Genomic DNA, 24,769 nt, shown 5'->3' on the forward strand with positions numbered 1-24,769 from the left:
TTTTTTATGAGAGGAGACCAACAGGGGAAAAAGGTTTTATTCCATCAGTTAACACAGTATGCGGTAGGAATTGATAGATGAATACCTTTTTCTTTACGCATAATTTCTTCATTTCATCCTATCACTCGTGTCAGATTTGGCTCAGCAGAAGCAAAGGTACGTACTAACTCTAAATATACCGCTAGGTAAATATGCCGCTCACATATACGTTTAAATATACCGCTAGTTGGGTGTAAGATTCGATGTTGATAAGGAAGAGTTATAAAAATAACAAACTGCTATGTTATATGAACAAAGTATCAATAATCAGAAAAAAAATACTGGATTAACTAATGAAATAATTAAAATTTACTATATGTAGTCAATCATGTGAGCATGTAAGTGTATTTCAAAGATATTATTTACCACAAAATAATTATTGGAACATGTTTACACCGCGCCAGCCTCTTTCCTACTGTTTAAAGTTACAGAATATGTTATCTTCTCTTCCTGCACCTGCTATTGATTCTGTAAAATTTTCTTTATCATACATAATTATTCAGAGTATGTATGACGTATTCAAGGAGATATTGTGATGGTTTTACTGCATGTAACAACTAAAAGAACAAATTTGCCTAGAACTTTCATGTGTACCCTGTGCCGTACCCTCTAGTTACGGTAACTCTCCACATCCCACATCAGGCCTTTGCTGGAATTTGGACCCACAGTATTGAAGACACGGTGCCACTGAAACTTCTTGAATCTTTGCAACGAAAATGGAGAAAAGTAATGAGCGACCTATCTAAATTACGTTATGCCAACCACTTGAAACTCCGTGCAGGGAAGGCTCATTACTGCCGCTCTTATCAAATACTGCAAGATTTTTTCACCACTCGGCAATACTAGCACATGAACCCTTAACAGTGTCTCCATTAACTCACTCCCCGCATATCGGTAGACCAGACGTCAGTTCTAATCTGAGCTGCATAGATCTCTGGAACACCCTGCCTCTTAGTGCTGTTACAACTGACCCCACAGCATCATTTAAAACTCCTTACACTCTCACTGAGGTCTTTGATTACAATGAACAACACTACCAATGCATTTTCCAGAGTAGTCAATTTTGCGTAAGGGACACTCCTCAGCCCTCAGGTCTTCTAAGGGGTACTGGGAGCTTGGGAAGGATTTAGGGGTTCTTATTAGGTGTCTTGAAGGGCTTGGGTGAGGAAATTAAGTCATAGAGATCTGAAGAAAGGAATTGCTTATCTTTTTCTGGGTCTGGGAGGGTCTGGGGGTCCTGTGTGGGTGTGTATATACTTGATAATGGTGAGTGTTTAATTAATAAGTTTGTTTCTCTTTTTTCAGGCTCAGAGGATTCCCAACAATACCAATCAGATACCAACAAGAATGGACAGTCACCTTGCTATGTCCAACAGGTGTGTGTGTGTGTGTGTGGGTGTGTGTATACTTGGTAATGGTGAGTGTTTAATTAATAAGTTTGTTTATCTTTTTTCAGGCTCAGAGGATTCCCAACAATAGCAGTTATCAGATACCAACAAGAATGGACAGTCACCTTGCTTTGTCCAACAGGTGTGTGTGTGTGTGTGTGTGTGTGTTTTCCTCTTCCTCTTCCAGATTCCTTGTAGTCTTTACTCTTACTGCATCTAAATGACAGCCTGGTATTGCTATTGCCCTAAATTTACATTTTACTGAGGTGTTTGGGCAGTGTGTTCTTCAAAACAAACAGGAGGGGAGTGAGCAAGAGATATTTTCAGGGGAAGTGAATACAAGTCCTTCTTTTGGTATAAACAACAAAAAAGCCTTGACATTATGTTTATTTGGCCTTGTATCTATCACGGACTGTGCACTGGGTTGTATGTGTCAAGCAGGCTTTGAACCATTAGTGTATAGTACCTCGTGTGCTGTAACGATATAGTCTGTAGAAATATATTGTGGTTGACAGCATGAAGGGTTTTGGGGAAGTCAACAAAGATTGGTAATGCTGATAATTTGTCACCAACAGATTATTAAAGGTGGGTGGAAAATTGATTTAGAGCATGATGAACCCATACTGAGATAGGATTAAGAGAGGAAGAAATTGGTTCTCAAATAGATGAGTGGAACGGACTCAGTAATCATGTTGTTAGTGCTGGGGCATTAGGGAGCTTTAAGAGAAGGTCAGACTGGGTTTATGGATGGGGATGATAGGTGGAAATAGGTGGGTATATTTCATACAGGGACTGCCTGGTCACTTCTTGCAGCTTCTCTTATTTCTTATGTTCCTATGTTATGTTATGTTCTGAGAGTCACTTGACATTTTGTTTTTGTAGGCTCCACCTGCGCTGGCTAGTGAATATTGATTACCTGGAGCGGTGCGGGTAGTGGCCTCACACAGTCCACACTAACATTGCTCAAAGGTTCTTGTGTGACAGGAATGGGCTGCAGTGGAGAGATTTGACAGGTTTCCACGTACTTGATGTGAAGGTCAAGGTGGACGTCAGTTTCCATTGTCCACCTTGGCCTTCACATCAACTATGTGGAAATCTGTCAAGCCTCTCCACTTTTTTTGTCTTTTTGATGTTTTGGTGTTTTTCAAGATTTTATTTTTTTTTTTATTTTTCATTGCTTCTCATGGAACATTCATCTCTTTGTGTGCCTGATGTTTGGGTACGTTTATTGCAAAAATTAAAGGATAAAGTGTCTTGAAACCTCCCTCTTGAAGGAATTCAAGTCATAGGAAGGTGGAAATACAGAAGCAGGCAGGGAGTTCCAGAGTTTACCAGAGAAAGGGATGAATGATTGAGAATACTGGTTAACTCTTGCATTAGAGAGGTGGAAAGAATAGGGGTGAGAGAAAGAAGAAAGTCTTGTGCAGCGAGGCCATGGAAGGAGGGAAGGCATGCAGTTAGCAAGATCAGAAGAGCAAGTAGCATGAAAACAGCAGTAGAAGACAGCTAGAGATGCAACATTGTGGTGATGAGAAAGAGGTTGAAGACAGTCAGTTAGAGGAGAGGAGATGTTGAGACAAAAAGCTTTTGATTCCACCCTGTCTAGAAGAGCAGTATGAGTGGACTCCTCCCCAGACATGTGAAGCATACTCCACACCTGGATGGATAAGACCCTTGTACAGAGTTAGCAGTTTGGGGGGGAGAAAATAAAAACATCAATTAGTTCTCCTTATAATTGATAAAGATGCAAACTTGGAATTATCATATAAACATTTGCTTCCTATCTTACCTCTGATAAATGAAAACACTAAGATTCTTCCATCAGGTAAGATAAATTAGACAGATTCCTTCTTCATTTAGATAAAGCTACACACATTTCCCAATTTAGCATAACCACCATCAGTATCTCACTGTTAGCTAATCCCACACTCCCTACTTGCTTCTGTATTTCCTCCTTCCTATGACTCAATTCTTTCAAGAGGGAGGTTTCATAAAACTTATCTTCCAATTTTTTATGATCTTTTTGACCTTTCTTTTGGGACTGGCAGGTCAATGGGTCTTTTTCCTTTTTGCTCTTTTTGTTGTCCTTGGCCAGTCCTCCTCTTACATGAAAAAAAAAAAAAATTAAGTTAAACAAATGAAAAAAAAAAAAAAAAAAAAAAACACTTGGCAGGTAAGTATGTGTTCATAGGTGTGAATGTCACAACCAGCGACTACATTCGTGGTCTTCTTATTGCAGACTCCTCCAGAAGCAAGGAACTGCCAGTCCAGTACATCACAGGAGGCATTGCTATTGGGCGGCAAAAAAAATTCACCCTTCAGGAAGATATTTGACCACAGGTGTGTGTGCACGTGTGCGTGTGTGTGTGAATTAAGATTGAGGAGAAAGTAGAAAGTGGATGGAGGGATGGAACTGCAAAGGATGGGAGTCAGAGGTGAAGGTGCAAGGGACATGCAATGATGCAATATTCCTTTTTAATCTTCCCTGTAAAATTTAATCTTATAAAATCCTGATGTGCCTTCATTCCATACAGCCTGCATTTTACTACTACATTATTACACAACATAAAAGCATAATACACTTCAGCTTTTTCCACAATGACAATATTTCTTTTCAATCTTCCGTACCAGACTTTCTTTCTCTACAAATCCTTATTCTTCCCACAGTCTGCAGAAGATGTGTGAGTCAGGCCTGATGAACAAGCTGAGGACCAAATGGCTATCAGCAGGAACCTCAACATGTGGCAGGAAGACTAAAAATCACAGCCAGCCTCTCTGATGTGGCTGCAGTCTTCATCCTCTTGATGGGTGGTGCAGCATTTAGCTGTCTGCTGCTGCTGCTGCTGCTGGAGTATGTGGTGGGTAGTGATGCAGGTGTGAAATCATGGCTTGTATTCTGAAATGCTCTGCTCTCTCACCATGACCATTTTCAGAGGCCACATAGATGGGTTCTCAAGGTTTCTCCTGTTGATAAATTTGAAATCTTGTTAATTTGGCATTAGACCTGTATAAGCACTCTTAACATTTGTGTACCTTCATCTAGAGGCTTTTGAAAGCAGTGGAGGTGAAATTTAGAAGACCTAACACTTGAAAGCAACAATGATAACCTTCAGTTCTATCTACCTAGTACAGTATATGGACCGGCTGACAAACCCACACAGGGATGCCAAGGCAAAGCACATAACATACCTTAACGATTGAAAGTCTAACATATCCTGCCATGTACATAAGAGCATAAGGGAAGCTGCAAGACTACACTAGGCAGGCCCTCTATAAAGCATATTTACCACACTTACAGGTACAACATGCAAGACAGAGGTGGTGGATGATGAGTTCCTGGGGATTGCTGACCCCAATGAAGCACAGACATAACAAGAGACGGGAGACCTGCACTGTTAAAGCCTTAAGCATTCTAATCACATTCCATGTAACTCTCTTCACTCTTAGATCCCTTATTGGGTATTCTTATGTATAGTTGCTCGCAAATATGGAGTTTAGTTATAACTTTTGTGTTTTATTACCACTGGGGAAATGTCACATGGCTCAAAAGAGCTTGAAGGCTTGGGGACTTGGTATGGGTCAATACAGCACTGGCTGGTGGCTAGCTTGACACACACACACACACACACACATACACGTATGATGCAGCACTTAACAACTACGTTACAGTATTATTACAGGTACCATCTCTTAAGATGGTAGGCATAAAATGTTATCTGCCATTTGATAATGGTTTTCTATAGATCTGAATGTAAGGCAACTCCACTCACAGGGAGAGCACATGAGGTAAATAATGAACTGCTTACAAGAACAGAGAACAGTAACAGGACACATGCAGTGCTGATAAGGAAAACCATACCAGTACCTCAGAAAAGTACACCATACACAAAGAAAATCTCACCAATAAGTCAGGGAGAAAAAAAAAAAAACCTAACCTAACCTAACCTAATGACATGGGGACTAAACCTGATTGCCTTGTCCATTCTAATTTCCATCTATTTCTTGTCTAAGACCATTTGTTTTTGGACATATGAGTACACACAGTACACTTGTTACCTTGACCTGAGTCACTGCCAGGATCAGTACTATGCCATTTATCTAGTGCTGCATGGTTGTAGGTTTTCAGGATGAAAGGTGCATGCAGGACACCACCCAACGATCGCTTTGCTTGGGTAAGTCCCCCATGGACTGTGATCTAGTTAATAAATGTCTTGATCTCATCCATACCCTGGAAAGTGCTGGTGCCACAGTCCATTTCACCTGGATACCCTCTCACGTGGGTATCCCGCTTAATGAAGAGGCAGACTGCCTTGCTCAATGTGCCCTTCAGGATGACAAGGTGGACCCTGGTGCTGAGTACACTGTGGGCTATGTTAAGAGTAGCATTAAGGACTTTGTACATAGTAGCATTTGTGATCAGTTGGAGCTTTGTTGCCATAGGGGCAGTGGCAGTAGTCTTCACTATGTACATGTCTCTCACCTATGGGAGACACATTGCATCACACAACAGGGTGGCAATGAGGCTCAGTTTAGGCTATAAATACTTTTGGGAAGTCGATGCTTCTCCTGGCATGTGCTGTGTGCTGTGTGCTGCACCAAGGGGACACACTGCGTCATTATGTCACGGAATGTCCTCTCGTTGCTACATTTATGCTGCAAGGTCAACATGACTTGTACACCCTCATTGACCATTTCTTGGACTCAGCCACTCTCAGGGATATACTCAAGGAATATCCTATGTTTGCTCCCAGACTGTAGGATATTTATGCAATAAGGTGTGCAATATCTGTGTAGCTGCACCGGCAGGTCTTCATTACCTCTCAGGTGATCTGTTTTACTGATAGTATTACTGTCAAGTTTGGCAAATTCCTTGCAATCATCTAAATCATGATCCTTTGTACAGTAGTGACAGAACCATCCTTTCCTTTCCTGCTCCTTGGGATACTGTTTGTTGGCTTGGACACTTACTTTACTTTGGCATGAGCACAATGGTTTTTCCTCAATTGATTTAGCCATGAAAGTTCTACTCCCTCTATTTTTTGTCATGGCGTTTGATTCCCTTGGTTTCCAATTGGCTGCTTGTGTTTGAGTTTTGATCCAATCATTTCCTTCTGTATTTACTGAATCCCAGTAAACAAAGGGATTGCTTGCTCCTTTTGCTTCCTTCTGGATAAATTCAAATAACATTTTAAAGGGTGGGTGGTGGTCTTCATCACTGCTAGGAGTGTTGCTGTTACTGTTAGTATCAAGATATGTCTTTACTTGCTTTCTTCACTCATGAACAATATGATTAGGGAGTTTTGCTAGCATCTTTCTCTGCTCTCTACAGTTCAGAAATGACAAATGAGAAGTGTGTTTCATTGCAGCTAGACAGCACTTCAAAAAATCTGAGATTGCTGTTAATGCTGGACCGTTATGCTGAGAGATCGGTAGCCAATTCATTAACTTTTTTGTGTAAGCATCAGCCATGATACTTTTGTTTCCAAATCTATCCATAAGAATTTTCTTTGCTTGCCCATAGTCAGCATCAGAGTTAAAGTGCATGATGATGATAATAACAATAATAATAATAATAATAATAATAATAATAATAATAATAATAATAATAATAATAATAATAATAATAATAATAATGATGATGATGATCATACATACATACATGTACCAAAGCAGTCTCCCTCACAAAAAAAAGTGGTAGTCATGATGAGGCACAGAACTTTCACGCACACACACTCATTCACACCTTTCTTTTAGCCCCTTGGCCTCTGATAGAAAAGGGAAAGTACTCTTGCCTTCACTTTATGAGGATCAGTTGCACAGCTTGGGCAGTTTTGCTGGAAAAACTAAAAAATTATTTATCCAAAAAAAAGATGCATTGGGTGAGCTTAGTGACGCAGGACACAGAAGATTTTGTTTAGAGCGTGCAGGTATTCTCATTATCACCAATCTAGTGAGGGAAGCCTTACAGAGTGACACAGAGGAACAACACACACACCACCAAAATGAAGGTAATCATAACGCTTAGACATCTTGCTGCTTTGAAAAGTTACTGTGAAAATGCAGTTCAAGTAGTGATGGCATCGTAGGTCATCAAGAGCCACAGGTGGCTTACTCCTGAGTGTCAAATTCTGTTTGTTTATGTTGAGGATCTTTAATAGGATCACATTTACCTTATTTCAAAGATTGAATTACTGTCTTACCCACTGTGTCTCTCCTTCAAATATATAAAACAAAGAAAATATTTAAATAAACTATAAATTAATAATAAATGGCAGCTTTTGCTATGTCTTTTAATATATGGAATCGAATAACTTTGTTCAGGAACTGAATTATGGTACAGCAACTGAATGAATCATTTAAAAATTGTTAGAAAACCGATTTGTTCAGAAAGGGAGGCATTCAGTAACTAAGGTTCCACTGTAATAATAATAATAATAATAATAATAATAATAATAATAATAATAATAATAATAATAATAATAATCTTTCTATATACCAGTCTGGTAATTCCTCACAGGGTGGCACAATATTATTACACCATTTTTTAGGGGCTAATATCTTTAAGATAAGTTATGTTTGTAATAAGCTACATCATTCAAATGTACAAAAAAAATACTAAAACTTTATTACAGATCTCAGTTTTGACTTAGACTATTAAACAGGAACATTTTCATTTTACTTTTTGAAAATATTGAAATTACAACAATTTTTTGTATCATCAGGCAATATGTTCCATACTTTGGGACCAACACAGTGTGTGGAAAATTTATACAAACTAGTTCTTGCTTGTGGGCAAATGAGATTAAGATGATTTCCTCGGGTACCTTGGCTATGGTGGAATATATTAAATATTATGTTATTAGGATCATTACCATTAATATCTTTATATATGGTCAGCGCTATGAAATATTTCTTTAAGAGGTCGAAAGTTAGTATATTTAAGTCCTTAAACAGTAAGTCGATGTAATCATATTTACCTTTGAAGTACCCCTATTCTGTCCACCCCTCTAATGCAAGAGTTAACCAGTATTCTCAGTCATTCATCCCTTTCTCTGGTAAACTCTGGAACTCCCTGCCTGCTTCTGTATTTCCACCTTCCTATGACTTGAATTCCTTCAAGAGGGAGGTTTCAAGACACTTATCCACCAATTTTTGACCACTGCTTTGACCCTTTTATGGGACTGGCATTTTAGTGGGCATTTTTTTTTTATTAGATTTTTGTTGCCCTTGGCCAGTGTCCTTCCTACATAAAAAAAAAAAAAAAAAAGACTACTATTCCCTCTTTCAATGACACTCAACTGTCCCCCTCTTCTACACTCTTTCAGCTCTGTCTGTCAACATCTACCTTTCCTTCTTGCTGGAAGTTTGCCTACATTCAACCTGTTCCTAAAATGGGTGACCGCTCTAATCCCTCAAACTACCGTCCTATTGCTTTAATTCCCTGCTTATCTAAAGTTTCTGAATCTATCCTCAACAGGAAGATTCTTAAACATCTATCACTTCACAACCTTCTATCTGATCGCCAGTATGGGTTCCGTCAAGGCTGCCCTACTGGTGATCTTCTGGCTTTCCTTACTGAGTCTTGGTCATCCTCTTTTAGAGACTTTGGTGAAACTTTTGCTGTTGCCTTGGACATATCAAAAGCCTTTGATAGAGTCTGGCACAAAGCTTTGATTTCAAAACTATCCTCCTACGGTTTCTATCCTTCTCTCTGTAACTTCATCTCAAGTTTCATTTCTGACCGTTCTAAACCAAACTTCTTGTCCTATCCACTCCTATGCTGATGATACCACCCTGCACTTTTCCACGTCTTTTCATAGACGTCCAACCCTTCAGGAGGTAAACATATCATGCAGGGAAGCCACAGAATGCCTGACTTCTGATCTTTCTAAAATTTCTGATTGGGGCAGAGCAAACTTGGTATTGTTCAATACCTCAAAAACTCAATTCCTCCATCTATCAACTCGACACAATCTTCCAGACAACTATCCCCTCTTCTTCAATGACACTCAACTGTCCCCCTCTTCTACACTGAACATCCTCGGTCTGTCCTTTACTTATAATCTGAACTGGAAACTTCACATCTCATCTCTAGCTAAAACAGCTTCTATGAAGTTAGGTGTTCTGAGACGTCTCCGCCAGTTTTTCTCACCCCCCCCAGCTGCTAACTCTGTACAAGGGCCTTATCCGTCCATGTATGGAGAATGCTTCACATGTCTGGGGGGGTTCATCACAAATGTCCCCGGGTTGGACTGTTTTCCTCCTACTTTCTCTATTATCATTTTCAGTCCAGAGCTGGATGTTGCCTCTGTGTGTGCAATGACCTAACTTGCTCTCCTGCCCATGCTCTTGAGTCTTCTGAATTTTCTACCATCTGGCTATCACTGCAGAGTCACTTAAGCTAAATTTATCTGTGCTGTATACCTCTCACCTAACTCCTCTAACTATAAAAACTTTTTTGACCATTTAACTTCCAAAATGAGAGAGAGAGAGAGAGAGTACAGCATACACTGTATTTCTCAACATATCCACTTTTGCAAAACTGTATTAAACCGCCCTTGTGCAGCACGGCCTGAAGTCATACAAAGGAGGAGGAGGAGGAGGAGGAGGAGGAGGAGGAGGGAAGCAAGGAATACTAGAATCCTAATGTTCCTACTGTTACCTCAGCCAGTCTCAAATTTTCTCTAAAGTGATCCATTTTCTTCCGAGAAACGCACAGGTATCTAAGTTAGGTGCGCCGGGAGGGAATTAACGCTGGTATGTAACGGTAAGGCCAATGCCTGCATATTATAGTCAGAGAGAGAGAGAGAGAGAGAGAGAGAGAGAGAGAGAGAGAGAGAGAGAGAGAGAGAGAGAGAGAGAGAGAGAGAGAGAGAGAGAGAGAGAGAGAGAGAGAGAGAGAGAGAGAGAGAGAGAGAGAGAGAGAGAGAGAGAGAGAGAGAGAGAGAACCTTAGTACCCTGCTACAGCATTATTCAGGACAGACAACAGGCACACCATCCAGATACAACTTAATGTTAGCCTAATCAAATACAAATTAGTACATTCATAAACAACAATACATAAATACATTACATTACTAAATAAGGTAATAAAAAGTATCAGAAGGTATTGATGATAGTGTTCCTCAAACTTTTCCATTCCATTCCTCTCCAAAAAAAATAAATAAAAAAATAAAAAAATAAAAAATCCCCATGGCCCATGGCTGCCTTCAGCTAGCTCTCTCTCTCTCTCTCTCTCTCTCTCTCTCTCTCTCTCTCTCTCTCTCTCTCTCTCTCTCTCTCTGTCCTTCACCATTTCTCCCACCCCCCCCAAAAAAGTAATGTTGAAGCTAAACTATTTCTGCCATAATCCCTCTTTATCACCATAGTATCTAGGTCCAGTCAGCAGTCAAGGAATGTTTTATTTATCTTTCAATTGAAAGTATAGGGTACGTGAATGGGAGGAAAGAGAATAGCCTATCGGGGTGCCGTTTTTTTTTTTTTTTTTTATGTAAGAAGGACACTGGCCAAGGACAACAAAAATCCAATAAAAAAATATGCCCACTGAAATGGCAGTCCCATAAAAGGATCAAAGCAGTGGTCAAAAATTGATGAATAAGTGTCTTGAAACCTCCCTCTTGAAGGAATTCAAGTCACAGGAAGGTGGAAATACAGAAGCAGGCAGGGAGTTCCAGAGTTTACCAGAGAAAGGGATGAATGACTGAGAATACTGGTTAACTCTTGCGTTAGAGAGGTGGACAGAATAGGAGTGAGAGAAAGAAAGAAGAAAGAAAGAGAAAGTCTTGTGCAGTGAGGCCGCAGGAGGAGAGGAGGCATGCAGTTAGCAAGATCAGAAGAGCAGTTAGCATGAAAATAGCGGTAGAAGACAGCTAGAGTTGCAATATTGCGACGGTGAGGGACTCACCGAGACTGCAGCTCACGACCTGGAGTTCGAGGGAACGAGAAACTTACAAGCCAGCGTTGTCTTGGTCGTCTGCCTGGCTGGTCAGGCAGACCAAGTCTGCCTAGACCAGCCTAGACTAGGACCAAGTCTGGTCCTATTCATCTTGCTTAGGATCTTGTCCTTAAACATGCCGTGCCCTCGTAAGAAGTAAAGGCCTCAGAAATAACTAATTAGGTTCTTACAAGTGTTTTCTCTTTCCTTTGGTGATCCAAAGTAATTGTACAACTTTTTTTTGTGTGTGTATGTGCTCAAGAGAGAAAGACTCAAAGGCAAAAACAGTCACGAAGGAAAGTTTCACTAATTAATTGAAAAAAAATAAATAAGAAAAAAACTAAAGAACCAATTTACAAGGACCATAGAAACCTTCTTTAAGACGCAAATAACTTCCATACAGCATGTCAAAAGTAGTCAAGTTAAGATGCCGAAACATTTCCCTTCTCGTTAATCTAAAGTCGCTGTTGTGGATTATATGATTCATTACATTTGTATCTCTCTCTCTCTCTCTCTCTCTCTCTCTCTCTCCCTCCCAATGTGCATGAGTTTATCTCCATACAGTGTGCTTATAATGGCTGTTAAATGTTAACCATTGCTCATTGCTTATTTGCAGATTCATCTCGTATTACAGGAATTCCCTTTTTCTCTATAAATCAACTATTAAAAAAGTGTTAAGGACGAGCAGATAGACATGTTGGCAATCTGTTTAAAACCATTGTGTGTTGTGTGTCTGGTGGTAACTGAATACGTACAACTCAGGGCCTGTGCTTTGAAACTCTTGTTCTCTCCTAAGGACTATTTTCAAAGGACACAGATATTTGGTCAATCTTATGTTTTTTTTTTTTTTTTATTAATGGTGGGTAATCATTATTAGCTATTACCAAAATCATGAAAACACCTTTAAGAAACTGTTACTTTTACTTGAGCTTCTTCTCCAAAAAGCATAATAACTTTCACTAGAGCCCGTTGACCTAAAACACCGACAAACACCCCAAAACACAACCAAAACTCCCCAAAATACATCTAAACCCACCTAAGGCACCCAGAAACACACATACCCGCCCACAGCACACCCATACCCACTCAAAACACATCCTAACTTATTCAAAACAGCCCAAAAACACTTAAAACATCCCAACACACACCCAAACTCATCCAAAACTGACCAAAACACCCTAAAATACTCCTAAGACACCCCAAATCACATCAAGAATTATAAAAAGAAATCTAAATACATAAAATAAATATATGAGACAGGCAGGGAACAGAGTATTGAGGTACAGGGGGCAGGAAGGGTGTACTAAGGAGTAGGGAGAGAGAGGGTGTAGTAAGGTGGGACAGACATTCAGACAGGGAAAGTAGACAGGGTTTATTGAGGTGAAGGACAAACAGGAATAGTTTAATGAGATGCAGGGGCGAGACAGGGTGTATTAAGCTCTAGGGGCAGACAGGAGGGGTGTACTAAGGTGTATGAAGACAGGAAGGGTGTACTGAGGTGTGGGACAGACAGACAGACAGACAGAGGGAGAGAATAAAAGAGAAAATTTGAGTGACAGACAGACAGACAGACAGAGGGAGAGAATAAAAGAGAAAATTTGAGTGACAGACAGACAGACAGACAGAGGGATAGAATAAAAGAGAAAATTTGAGTGACATAGACAAAGGATATGAGAGAGAGAGAGAGAGAGAGAGAGAGAGAGAGAGAGAGAGAGAGAGAGAGAGAGAGAGAGAGAGAGAGAGAGAGAGAGAGAGAGAGAGAGAGAGAGAGAGAGAGAGAGAGAGAGAGAGAGAGAGAGAGAGAGAGAGAGAGAGAGAGAGAGTGTACTAGTCATCTCTATCATTGAACATAAATTCCTAATATATGTATAGGTTTGTGTATACTAACCTTACTTAATGTGTATAGATTTCTGAGCATACACCAGCATCTCTTATGAGTTTATGTGTGTGTATCAGATTTAGCAAGTGTATGGATGTGTCTCTAAGTGTATCCCAGTGTTTGTATACAAGTTTGTGTGTGTATACCAGACTTAGTAAGCGTGTGTGTGTTTCTAAGAATATACAACCAATAGCAAGTGTTTGTATATGTCTCTAAGTGTATACCTATCTTAATTGTCTGTTTGTGTGTGTATACCAGCATTACATAGTGTTTGTAATGGTTTAAGTGTATACTAGTCCTTTTTAATTGTTACCCACTATCCCAGACCCACCTGAGGCATACAGCGTCACCCCAGAGTACAGCCCCAGGTTGGTCTGGCTAGCCCCGATGACGATGAAAGCAGGAACCATCATTATCACCTGCTGTGGTTGATGATGATGGCTTCTACACACACACACACACACACACAACCTCAGACAGCAATTCCTGGAAGAAGAGAGGACAGAACAGCATGCCAGCCACAGCAAGAGTGAGTGCGTGAACAGCCACGGCCACCAACCAGTCAGTACTTCCCTAGCAGAAGAACGTGGCCCCCAGAGTCGACCCAGTGGTGAAGTCTGTGCTCAATATCCTTTATCATGACTCTCTCTCTCTCTCTCTCTCTCTCTCTCTCTCTCTCTCTCTCTCTCTCATCCACCATTAGCCAGTCTCCCTCTCCCTCTCTCACCATTGGTCAGTGGCCTGTACAGCAGACACCCAGTTGTCATGGTGAAGGGATTTTCTCCAAGTACTGTACCTCCATCACTCCCTCCAGGCTCCTCCCACTTTCCTCCAGTCACTATGTAAGCTTGATGATCAGCAGCTGTCCCTCTATACCACAAGCTTCACTCTGGGCAGCTCTCTGGAGGCCTCCGAACCTGTGGGTGTAAGGTTAGGTTAGGTTAAGTTAGGTTAAGTTAGGTTAGGCTAGGTTAGGTTAGGTTGGTTAGGTTAGGCCTGTGGATGGTGTGTGGAGGAGGACAGGACAAGGAGACCAGTGGGAAGGCTGTGGAAGGCCTGTGAATTTCAAGGTAATGCAACACCTCACACCAACAACACCAGAACAATGCCTCACCTAGCCACCTGCAGCCACATCACAGTCTCTCCCCCTCGTAGGTGATGGCAGCAGTGGTGGTGGTGGTGGTGGTGTTGCAAGGAGGAGGCAAGGCACCCATGACTGGAAAAGGAGAGGTGAGTGCCTTGAGGCTGCAGGACGGGGTGTGCAGCTGTGTGGGAGACAAGAGGGTGGGTGAGAGGGAGTGGGCACATGGGAGAGAGTGAGTGTGTTCTATGGCAAGTTCTATATAGGATTTCAAGGGTGTTTTTGTATATGATAGGGAAAATATTAATACATACATACATACATACATACATACATACATACATTTTCATCTCCCAAGCACCCCTCTTCTCTCCTCCTCTTCCCTCTTCCCCTGTTTCATGCAAATAGGTCAACACACACACACACACACACACACATTGATAGAGGGATAGATATTAGCACAGCATGATTTAAACAACTAATATAACTATCAAACACACACACACACACACACACACACACACACACACACACACACACACACACACACACACTTCTCCACAAATCTGAAGGCACTGTGGTTTCCAAGCCCTTAAAGTGAAAGAGTGTTGAGGGCATAATATTGCACCACTGCCAGCATGAACTTGTCACTAAAGCTGTCATGCGCCTCACACGTCTCCTGTCACCCGCTCATGCCAGCTGCCAATGCAGAACGCTCCCTCCAGCACTCAATGTTTGGGGCGATAGTTCTTTGTTAATGGAAGATAATTAGATTTTCTCTCATATCAAGTTGAATTGGTTTAGCTGACACACTCTCTCTCTCTCTCTCTCTCTCTCTCTCTCTCTCTCTCTCTCTCTCTCTCTCTCTCTTTCACGATTGATTCCAAAGGCCACAAAGATGATTAGCAGAGGTTTTCGTGAGTGTTTCTCCTGTTAGTAATGTAGGAATGTTGTTAATTTGTCACTAAAACCATAAAAAACATCCTTAAAAACCCGTGCCACTTCAAATAGAGCCTTTTTAAAGCGTGTTTCTCCCATCAGTAGAGTAGAAATGTAGTTATTTATTTATATTTTATATATAACACACACACACACACACACACACACACACACACACACACACACACAGGTGGTCTGGCAGGGAAGTGTTATGAGAGATGTACAAACGCATAGCAAGGTAAGGCACACAGATTTCACACCCACCTCACACTCACTCACAACACTCTTTCAACACCTTAACTTTTGTTGGGGAAGAGAAGCACTACTGCCTTAACCTTACAAATACACTTATTATAGCTTATCTCTTACATATACGAAGATAAAGCACACAACTTTCACCGTTACTCTCACCCACAGCACTCTTTCAATGCGTTAACCCTTGTTGGGGAAGCGAACCACTAAAATATTATCTCCTACAAATATATTTAAACACTCAACACCTCAGCCCTTGACGGAGACGAGAAGCACTCCTATCCAACCTTACAAGAGCACTCACTAAAATCTTATCTCCTACATATACCAAAACACACAATTTTCACCCTCACTCACTCAACACGCAGCACCTTAGCCCTTGACTGAGACGAGAAGCACTCCTACCCAACCTTACAAGACCAATCACTACAATCTTATCTCCTACATATACCAAAACACACAATTTTCACCCTCACTCACTCAACACGCAACACCTCAGCCACTGACGGAGACAAGAAGCACTCCTACCGAACCTTACAAAAACACTCACTAAAATCTTATCTCTGCTCCATTTACGAATCCATACACCAACCTTGTAACTCCACACAAGACTCAAAGCACCACAGTCATACATGTTCATCTATCTATGCTACACTGACTCTTGAAGTTGGTGGAGCACAGGGTGGACCGAAGGGCATCAGCTCCACACTCTGGGATGCCTGTGGGGGAGTTCATCCTGAGACCAGTGAGTACCTCTTCTGTATTCAGGCTCCCCTCCATCCTCTCACACAGTACCTGAGGGCATGAGGGGGTGGTGAGAGGATAAGAGGCTACGAGGGAGGAGGGAAGGGATGAAATGTGGTGAAAAACAGAAGAGAAAACAGATGAGCAGGAAAATGGAAGCAGAGAAGAGGAAAAGGAAGAAAAGAGAAGAGATGAAAAGACAAAGAAAGGGGGAAGAGAGAAAACAGAATTATAAACACAATTTTTGCCATCACATCTAAAAATCTCTCTCTCTCTCTCTCTCTCTCTTTACAGCATTCCTTCAAAAAAATACACTTGGTAAGAGGCTTTAACAAATATTCATGTATCACCTGCTGTCAAGATACTGCTCACCGCACCCAATGAACACCAGTACAGAACACAGTCCAGCACCAGCAAGTCACACACCTCCAGGGACGCCCCACTGATGACATCCAGGGGGGTCTATCACACTGCCCCAGGACTTGGACATCTTGTGGCCGCCACCATCACCCTGGAGGCCATGCAGCAGCACAGTCTGGGGAGGGAGGGTCATATAACACAGGTGATATAACACAGGCAATACTGGTAACAATTAATATCAATATATATAAGAGGAAGGAAAGGTAACAAACAGGTAGTCAATTCTTTCAATCTATCACTATCTATAAACATTAATAGCCTTCTGAAATCTCCATCTTTTTATCAAACAATTAGTAATGCTAGAGTTTACAGTATTAACAGATATTTTAGTTATATACCAATGAATATATGGACTAATTACACGCCTACAATTAGTTACCGGAGTTTGTGATAATACATAAGACAAAGGAACAAAAACAAGATTAATAACAGAGAACAGAACCAGGAGACCAAGACCCAGACGACCTCACCTCAAAGGAAAGCCTCCTCATCAAGTCGAGTCCCAGCATGACCACCTGAGCCACCCAGAAGAGGATGCCGTGACCAGTCTTCAAGGTCGTTGCGTAGAAGCGAGCAAGGTCAGGCATGGTCTCTCCCCTCCCCTGACCCAGCCAGCCCAGCGAGGCAAAGGGAAACAGGCCAGAGGAGAAACAGGTGTCCAGATCTTCCTCCTGCTGGGTGGACATGGAGGTCAAGGGAGTGCCTGGGGAGGAGGACAGGGTGAAGACGGAAAGTTGCGATTATTAATGTAGCCGTCAAGACTTTTATTCATCTATTGCTACATGAAGTTTATTTTTTTAATGAGGGTTTGCGCACACACACACACACACACACACACACACACACACACACACACACACACACACACTTTCTCTTTATCATCCTCTTCCTTCTCTTCTTTTCTTCTTCTATCTCCTCCTCCTCCTCCTTCTCCTTATATTCAGGTCAGGTCAGGTCATCCAATTAGAATAAAATCAGACAGACAGACAGAAAAACACACACACACACACACACACACACACACACACACACACACACACACACACACACTTGAATGATATAAAATAATGCAGTTTTCCCTCACAGAAATATAGGAGGATACCCAGAGTAGGTTAATTAAGGTGATACAGACAAGGACTGCACCTCAACTGTAGGGAAAAACTACAATTTGGTACAGCTTTGCCCCAAGGTAATACTGATAATAGGAACACACTAGGAGATACAACACAAAGAAAGTATATCAACTGAAGGAAAAACAATAAAAAAGTAAACATTTCTCTCATATATCAGACCATCCAAACTAACACTAGGTAAACACACACACACACCTTCCTTCTCCACAGCCTTCCGTCTTGCATCCTCCTCCGAGCAGCCGCCACCCACACCTCCTCGCCATCTGCTGCAGTAATGTGGTACACTGGCATTCTGTGGCCCCACCAGAGCTGCTGGGAGACACACCAGTTTGTGATGTTGTCCAGCTAGCTATGCCAAGCCCTCCTGTGCAGCTGTGGCACCAAGTTCAGACAGCTGCTCTGCACAGCCTCGGACGCCTCCTGTGCCAACTCCTTGCACCGAACGAACCTGTGTAGACATGAAAGTAAGCAAGCAAGTGTTTGTGGCTAATTATAATACTCAATATGCCAGTATCATCTTCAGCATCACCATCTGCTCACCACTGGGGCCTCAGCACAGGCTCAGTGACATCCTGCGTCCTGTTGCAGCGAGGCACCGTCATGGGGTGGGCGTGGCACCCTCTGTACAGCCCCAGTGCCGACAGGGCCGACGGCACTGCCCCTCGCGCCTCAAACCTCAGCAAACCCTGTGGGGGGAGTGAAGCCCTGTTATGCTTAATAGTGAGGACAGTAGTGATGATGCAGTTAATAGTTTAAGGCTTAATGAATGGTATTACTGCATCTTATAAACCACCACAGCTCAGTCTTTGTGGTGGTAAACAGTGCAGACAACAGTACTGCTACAGTTCATCATTAGCAAGACTTGACAAATACTATCATAGCTCAAGAACCACAATGAATATTATACACCTTTCACATATCTAAGGCCTATGCTCAGAAACATCTCAGCACCACTATTTCAAAAGGACTCTAGATGAAGCTACATAGGTTTTTAAGAATGTTTTTTAAAGTTCTAGTGACAGATTAACATTTGTATATTATTAACAGGAGAAACACTCTTGAGAACCTAAGTATCTCTGTGGCCTTGAAAAAATACTCCTGATGAAATAACACAGGTTTTCAAGAATGTTTTAATGGTTCTAGTGATAGATTAACAACATTTCTACATTATTAATCTTGAGAACCCAGCTAGGTATCTCTATGGCCTTGAAAAATACTCTTGATGAAATAATACAGATTTTCAAGAATGTTTTAATGGTTCTAGTGATAGATTAACAATATTTCTACATTATTAATCTTGAGAACCCAGCTAGGTATCTCTGTGGCCTTTGCAAATAGTCTTGGAGAAAGTGAAGTCCCTCCTCTATTACCTAATTAAGTCAGTACACCTGTTTAGTTACCCCTTCACCACCTACCTGAGTCTGCCAGTCTGTAAGCGAAGTCATACATCTTTCCGAAGCTGACCGGTTTGCTGTACCCCGGGACTGTGAGCTCCATGGGTCCTGTCAGGTGCAGGTGGTCCACTTCAATGTCCAAGATGGCCGACTGAAGGCTGCAGCACCAGTTGACGAGAGCCTCCTTGAGGTACACCAGCCCAGCATCGTACAGACGGACAAATGCTTCCGTCACTGCGAGAAAAAGTGTTTTGGTGAAATTTCTTGTTTGTGCGCGCGCGTGTGTGTTAAGAGTTTACGAGGATAGGTATGCTTACGGATGTACAGACAGACACACAGGCCAGTCTCTCACTGCATCCATGGTAAACACAGCTGTCCCAGTCAAGTGAAGCCCCCAGATGCCGCAGTTGGTCGAATATCATTGTTCCTTCCTCCTCCTCTTCCACACTTCATCAATAAACCTGCAAAAAAAGGCAAATTTGTCTTTTAAATATGTAAGTTAGTTGTACGTAGTCTACTGCCCAAGAAAACAGAAAACTGGGTAACTATTTTGACTGCATAGAAAAATTACACACACACACACACACACACACACACACACACACACACACACACACACACACAGTTTTGTATATTCATGTCTCTCTCTCATTCTAGTTTTCTCAAGGCAACACTCACTCTTCTGTCTGTCAAGGTCGTGTTTGGTGTTCCCCTGGGCGTCCCACAGGTGCCTCTCCACCACCACCTGTGTTGCTGACCCTGTGTGGTCTGCCCCTGGGATGAACACTGCCTCACCACGCTGCATCTGTGCCTGCATCAGAGAGAGAGAGAGAGAGAGAGAGAGAGAGAGAGAGAGAGAGAGAGAGAGAGAGAGAGAGAGAGAGAGAGAGAGAGAGAGAGAGAGAGAGAGAGAGAGAGAGAGAGAGAGAGAGAGAGAGAGAGAGAGAGAGAGAGAGAGAGAGAGAGAGAGAGAGAGAGAGAGAGAGAGAGAGAGAGAGAGAGAGAGAGAAAAAAATATATATTAACATGACAGAATGGGTTAAGTTAATTTTAATGAGAGAGAGAGAGAGAGAGAGAGAGAGAGAGAGAGAGAGAGAGAGAGAGAGAGAGAGAGAGAGAGAGAGAGAGAGAGAGAGAGAGAGAGAGAGAGAGAGAGAGAGAAAAAAATATATATTAACATGACAGAATGGGTTAAGTTAATTTTAATGAGAGAGAGAGAGAGAGAGAGAGAGAGAGAGAGAGAGAGAGAGAGAGAGAGAGAGAGAGAGAGAGAGAGAGAGAGAGAGAGAGAGAGAGAGAGAGAGAGAGAGAGAGAGAGAGAGAGAGAGAGAATATTAACATGGGACAGAAGGGGTTAACTTGATTTTAATGAGAGAGAGAGAGAGAGAGAGAGAGAGAGAGAGAGAGAGAGAGAGAGAGAGAGAGAGAGAGAGAGAGAGAGAGAGAGAGAGAGAGAGAGAGAGAGAGAGAATATTAACATGGGACAGAAGGGGTTATTATTAAGTTAATTTTAATGAGAGAGAGAGAGAGAGAGAGAGAGAGAGAGCTCAGTGGCCCAGGTGTTGGCAACAAGACCTGGTGGAATCTGGTGAAGGAGCAGCAAGGAGCATGTCACCGCGAGACTCTTCCTCCACTCACCAGACCTGACGGATCCACCGCCACGAGCAGTGCAGACAAGGCCACACTCCTCGCCGAGCTTTTCGCCAACAAGATGAGGGTTGACGACTCGGCACGACCTGTACCACAGCTGGCCCCGGAAACTGATTGCACTGTCACCACTGTCTTGGTGACGGCAGAGCAGGTTGAGCGGCTACTCGGTGCGGTGGATGTGGGTAAAGCCACAGGCCCGGATGACGTCAGCCCACGGCTCCTCAAGCAATGCGCTAAAGAGCTGTCAGCTCCTCTCACCACCGTCTTCACATCTTGCCTGAGGGAGAAGAAGTGGCCCTCAGTATGGAAGGAAGCGCGTGTGGTCCCAGTCCATAAGAAAAACTCAAGGTCTGAGCCCAACAACTACAGACCCATTTCCCTGCTCTCAGTGGTGGGCAAGTTGCTGGAGCAAATAGTGGCTGCTGCCATCTGCCAACACCTGAGCGAGAACCACCTCCTCTCAGACAAGCAGTTTGGCTTCAGGCCTGGCAGATCCACCGCAGACCTCCTCCTCATCCTCTCCAAGGAATGGCAAGACGCCCTGGAAGAAGGCCTGGACACCCTTGTGGTGGCCCTGGACATTGCTGGGGCTTTTGACAGGGTCTGGCACGCGGGGCTCATTGAAAAGCTTCGCGCCAAGGGTGTCCAAGGTGACCTGTTAATGCTGCTAGAAGATTACCTCCAGGGTAGGACCCTTCAGGTAGTAGTCAACGGGCAGTCATCAAGACCTTCACCTGTCCGGGCCTCAGTTCCACAAGGCTCCGTCTTGGGCCCAGTCCTATGGAACATATACATCGACGACCTCCTCCGGCAGCTGTCATCTGTGGCAGCATACGCCGACAACTGCACACTCTCCCGCTCCTACTGCCGCCTCGACAGTCAGCGTGCCGTCACTGAGCTGAACAGGCAGCTCGGACTGGTGGAGCAGTGGGGAAAGATGTGGCAGGTCAACTTCACTCCTGAGAAGACGCAGGCGATGGTCATCTCGCGGTCCCCAGGTGCTTCACACGCAGTCTCAGGACAGCTGCGTTTTGGAGGCAAGAGCCTGCCACTTCAGGATTATATCAAGATCCTGGGCGTGTCTGTGGACCGCGGCCTACGCTTCGATCACCACATCAGTGTAGTCGCCCGCCAGACCTCTCTCCGAGTCTCTGCCCTGCGTAGGATGGCGAACACCCTCGACCCACGGGGCATCCTCACGCTATACAGGGCACAGATACGCCCATGTATGGAGTACGGTGCCCTGTCCTGGATGTCGAGTGCCGCCACCCACATGCAGAGACTGGATGCTGTGCAGCGGCGAGCCCTGCGCTTGGTGGCCACCGATGAGGACTAACAGCACCCACCACCAGTAACGTCACTGGAGCACCGCCGGGACGTGTCGGCACTAGTGGTGTGCCACAAAACTCAGGTGCAGAGGGTCCCTCACCTTGACCCCCTGAGGCTGCTGCCACACGCAGTACAGAGGTGCACCAGAGCTGCAGCCAGTAGCGACGAGCTAGTGAAGGTGCCTCGATCTCGCTCTAGCCAACACCAGCGCACCTACACAGCCAGGACTTCGCGGCTGTGGAACATGTTCACGGCGGCCACGCCCCAAGTGCAGGACATGTCCACGCACCAGGTGAAGCTGGCAGCCCACAGCTGGCGTAGCACGCACCTGTCCCCACTGGCGCTTTAAATCTTTAAATTTTTATTATTTTATTGTATTAACATTATAATCTTTATGTTAAGCATGTATAGTGTTATTCCTGTTAAAAATACTAACATAGGCTTTTTAAATAATTCCACACTCAACGTGGAATTTTAAGCCTTTCTGTAAATATTTGTTTAAAAAAAAAAAAAAAAAAAGAGAGAGAGAGAGAGAGAGAGAGAGAGAGAGAGAGAGAGAGAGAGAGAGAGAGAGAGAGAGAGAGAGAGAGAGAGAGAGAGAGAGAGAGAGAGAGAGAGAGAGATGGTTATGTTAGGTAGGTAATTAGTTACATAGATTGAGATAGATAGATCGATAAATGGTTAAACAGAAAGTTAAATAAACTGAGAGAGAGAGAGAGAGAGAGAGAGAGAGAGAGAGAGAGAGAGAGAGAGAGAGAGAGAGAGAGAGAGAGAGAGAGAGAGAGAGAGAGAGACTTAACCTAACTTAACCTAACCTAACTGAATTAATATAAACCTAACCTGATGGAAACAAATAAATAAAAATAAAAAGCAGCCGGCCTCACCTTTCTTGACAGGCGCCTTTTTTTATGTTCATACACATTTCCCTGGTGGCACACGCTGCTAGCCGCCCCTTGGCCACGCCCCTCGCCACCTCACTCATGTACAGATCCATTGCCCCTCTAAAAAGCAACAAATTCACCCGTATAATATAGTCTGACTGCGTTTGTTTACATTTCTCTGGGTCTCGGTCTGGGCTCAGGCCTGCAGGATGGGAGAATGATAGAAAACGAGAGATTTTCAGGCAAGACTAGTATAAGTTGAGGCTCTATTATTAAATACCGTGATACAATACTACTACTACTACTACTAATAATAATAATAATAGAAATAATAATAATGGTCATCGTCTTTGAGTTTTGTTAGTCGTTCTATTTGTGCTATATCTGTAGTTAGGCAACCACCCTCAATGACTAATGAGGGACCAAAACCATCATTACAAATTTAGGACAGACACACACACACACTATCAGTCAAATAGCCTTTGAATCAGGAGTGCTTATACCTCATGTCTTAATATCGCTCTTTTTCCTAACAGTATACTGAGGTCGACAAACTGAAAGGCTTTGGAAGAGTCAACAAAGACTGATTTCACTAATTAATTGCTTGGTATGTCAGTCAGTTTGAATCATCTTTTTTGCCTGGTATATTTTGGACTCTAATTATTAATGCATCTGCTAGTCCATCATCACATTGTATCCAGCCACTTTGAAGCTTTCCTTAACTAAAAACATAACTCCTTATTTGTTCTTTTTCATAAGTTGTATCTATTTTGTTCAATGTTCTCTACTTGTAACTCATCACAGTTTTATTTCTGTAAGGTGAATTATATCCAGACTCATCAGGATAAACATTTGGCTTAATCCCAAGATGAGGCTATTAATATTATTCTGCGTCACACTCCATAGGGCTTCTTTCTCCTTCACTTTTTCCCAGCCCTCCCTCATGTTCAGGTACCACTTCCTCACTTTCTTGTCCAAAACTCTCCACTACAATATCTGCTATTGTTCTTACCCTCATCTATTGCCTCTACATCCTCAGTTAGTTAACTCTTCCCTCTCCTCTTCAGTGAGTTAATATATCTATTAGCTCATCCTTAGCCAGCCTCCAGACCCCTGCCAGAGCCTCCTCAGAGTATTTAAATTAGATTCTTAACGGTCTGTGCCATTTACCTATGAATTTCCCTACCCTGTGATGAGATGGGTGTGTGTGTGAGTGACTGGGTGATGGAATGTGTGAGTGACTGGGTGAGTGGGTGATGGGATGGGTGACAGTGACCAGACTGGATGTGTGACTGACAGACTGACTGGATAGATGGTCAAGTTGCACAGATTGGATGAACAGACACACTCACTAACCTAAAGTCAAAAATAAATAAATAAAATATATATTACACAGTTCTTCACCCATAGTCTCTCTCTCTCTCTCTCTCTCTCTCTCTCTCTCTCTCTCTCTCTCTCTCTCTCTCTCTCTCTCTCTCTCTCTCTCTCTCTCTCTGTGGCTCCTGGTCTCCCCTTTTTTTCAAGCAAGGTATTATTCGCTCACAGGCGAGGGTGTCATGAGGCGCCACCTCACTCATTGTCGCCAGATTGAGAGGTTGTGCAGAAATTTACTAAACCAGTGCGTAAGGGAACCAATATATCCAAAATTCATACCCTCTTCAGTAATAATTAAACCAAAAAATAGTGAAAAATAAACCAAAACATA

At 42.8% G+C, this 24,769-nt stretch overlaps 2 protein-coding genes across 29 annotated transcripts; one reads left to right on the forward strand and one right to left on the reverse strand.

The window, feature by feature from the left end:
* LOC135101179 (uncharacterized) lies at positions 1 to 4,931 on the forward strand. 16 transcript variants are annotated; one of them, XR_010269132.1, is made up of 5 exons: positions 1 to 156; positions 1,345 to 1,415; positions 3,667 to 3,767; positions 4,095 to 4,285; positions 4,726 to 4,931. XR_010269132.1 is itself a non-coding variant. In XM_064004768.1 (5 exons), the coding sequence occupies exons 1-5, from the start codon at positions 78 to 80 to the stop codon at positions 4,121 to 4,123; spliced, it is 354 nt and encodes a 117-aa protein (XP_063860838.1). In that variant the 5' UTR covers positions 1 to 77; the 3' UTR covers positions 4,124 to 4,931. The 16 variants fall into 16 exon arrangements, 9 of the variants coding, with proteins under 9 accessions (XP_063860838.1, XP_063860837.1, XP_063860840.1 ...); XM_064004768.1 differs by adding an exon at positions 1,496 to 1,569 and having other exon boundaries at positions 4,095 to 4,931; XR_010269133.1 differs by lacking the exon at positions 1 to 156 and adding exons at positions 425 to 463; positions 1,496 to 1,569 and having other exon boundaries at positions 4,095 to 4,931.
* Positions 3,146 to 23,439, reverse strand: LOC135101178 (uncharacterized). Of its 13 annotated transcripts, none has more exons than XM_064004755.1 (12): positions 23,068 to 23,439; positions 19,883 to 20,015; positions 19,522 to 19,665; positions 19,226 to 19,438; positions 18,351 to 18,496; positions 18,006 to 18,258; positions 17,148 to 17,351; positions 16,684 to 16,792; positions 16,106 to 16,308; positions 14,356 to 14,506; positions 13,969 to 14,158; positions 3,146 to 4,391 (listed from the first exon to the last, which is right to left on the reverse strand). In XM_064004755.1, the coding sequence occupies exons 6-9, from the start codon at positions 18,099 to 18,101 to the stop codon at positions 16,298 to 16,300; spliced, it is 420 nt and encodes a 139-aa protein (XP_063860825.1). In that variant the 5' UTR covers positions 18,102 to 18,258; positions 18,351 to 18,496; positions 19,226 to 19,438; positions 19,522 to 19,665; positions 19,883 to 20,015; positions 23,068 to 23,439; the 3' UTR covers positions 3,146 to 4,391; positions 13,969 to 14,158; positions 14,356 to 14,506; positions 16,106 to 16,297. The 13 variants fall into 13 exon arrangements, with proteins under 13 accessions (XP_063860825.1, XP_063860832.1, XP_063860831.1 ...); XM_064004762.1 differs by lacking the exon at positions 23,068 to 23,439 and adding an exon at positions 20,843 to 20,982 and having other exon boundaries at positions 17,148 to 17,348; XM_064004761.1 differs by lacking the exon at positions 23,068 to 23,439 and adding an exon at positions 20,843 to 20,982 and having other exon boundaries at positions 14,038 to 14,158; positions 14,356 to 14,457; positions 16,173 to 16,308.
* Between the last annotated feature and the right edge of the window lie 1,330 nt (positions 23,440 to 24,769).

The sequence above is a fragment of the Scylla paramamosain genome, chromosome 6 (assembly GCF_035594125.1).
Source record: "Scylla paramamosain isolate STU-SP2022 chromosome 6, ASM3559412v1, whole genome shotgun sequence".
NCBI lineage: Eukaryota > Metazoa > Arthropoda > Malacostraca > Decapoda > Portunidae > Scylla > Scylla paramamosain.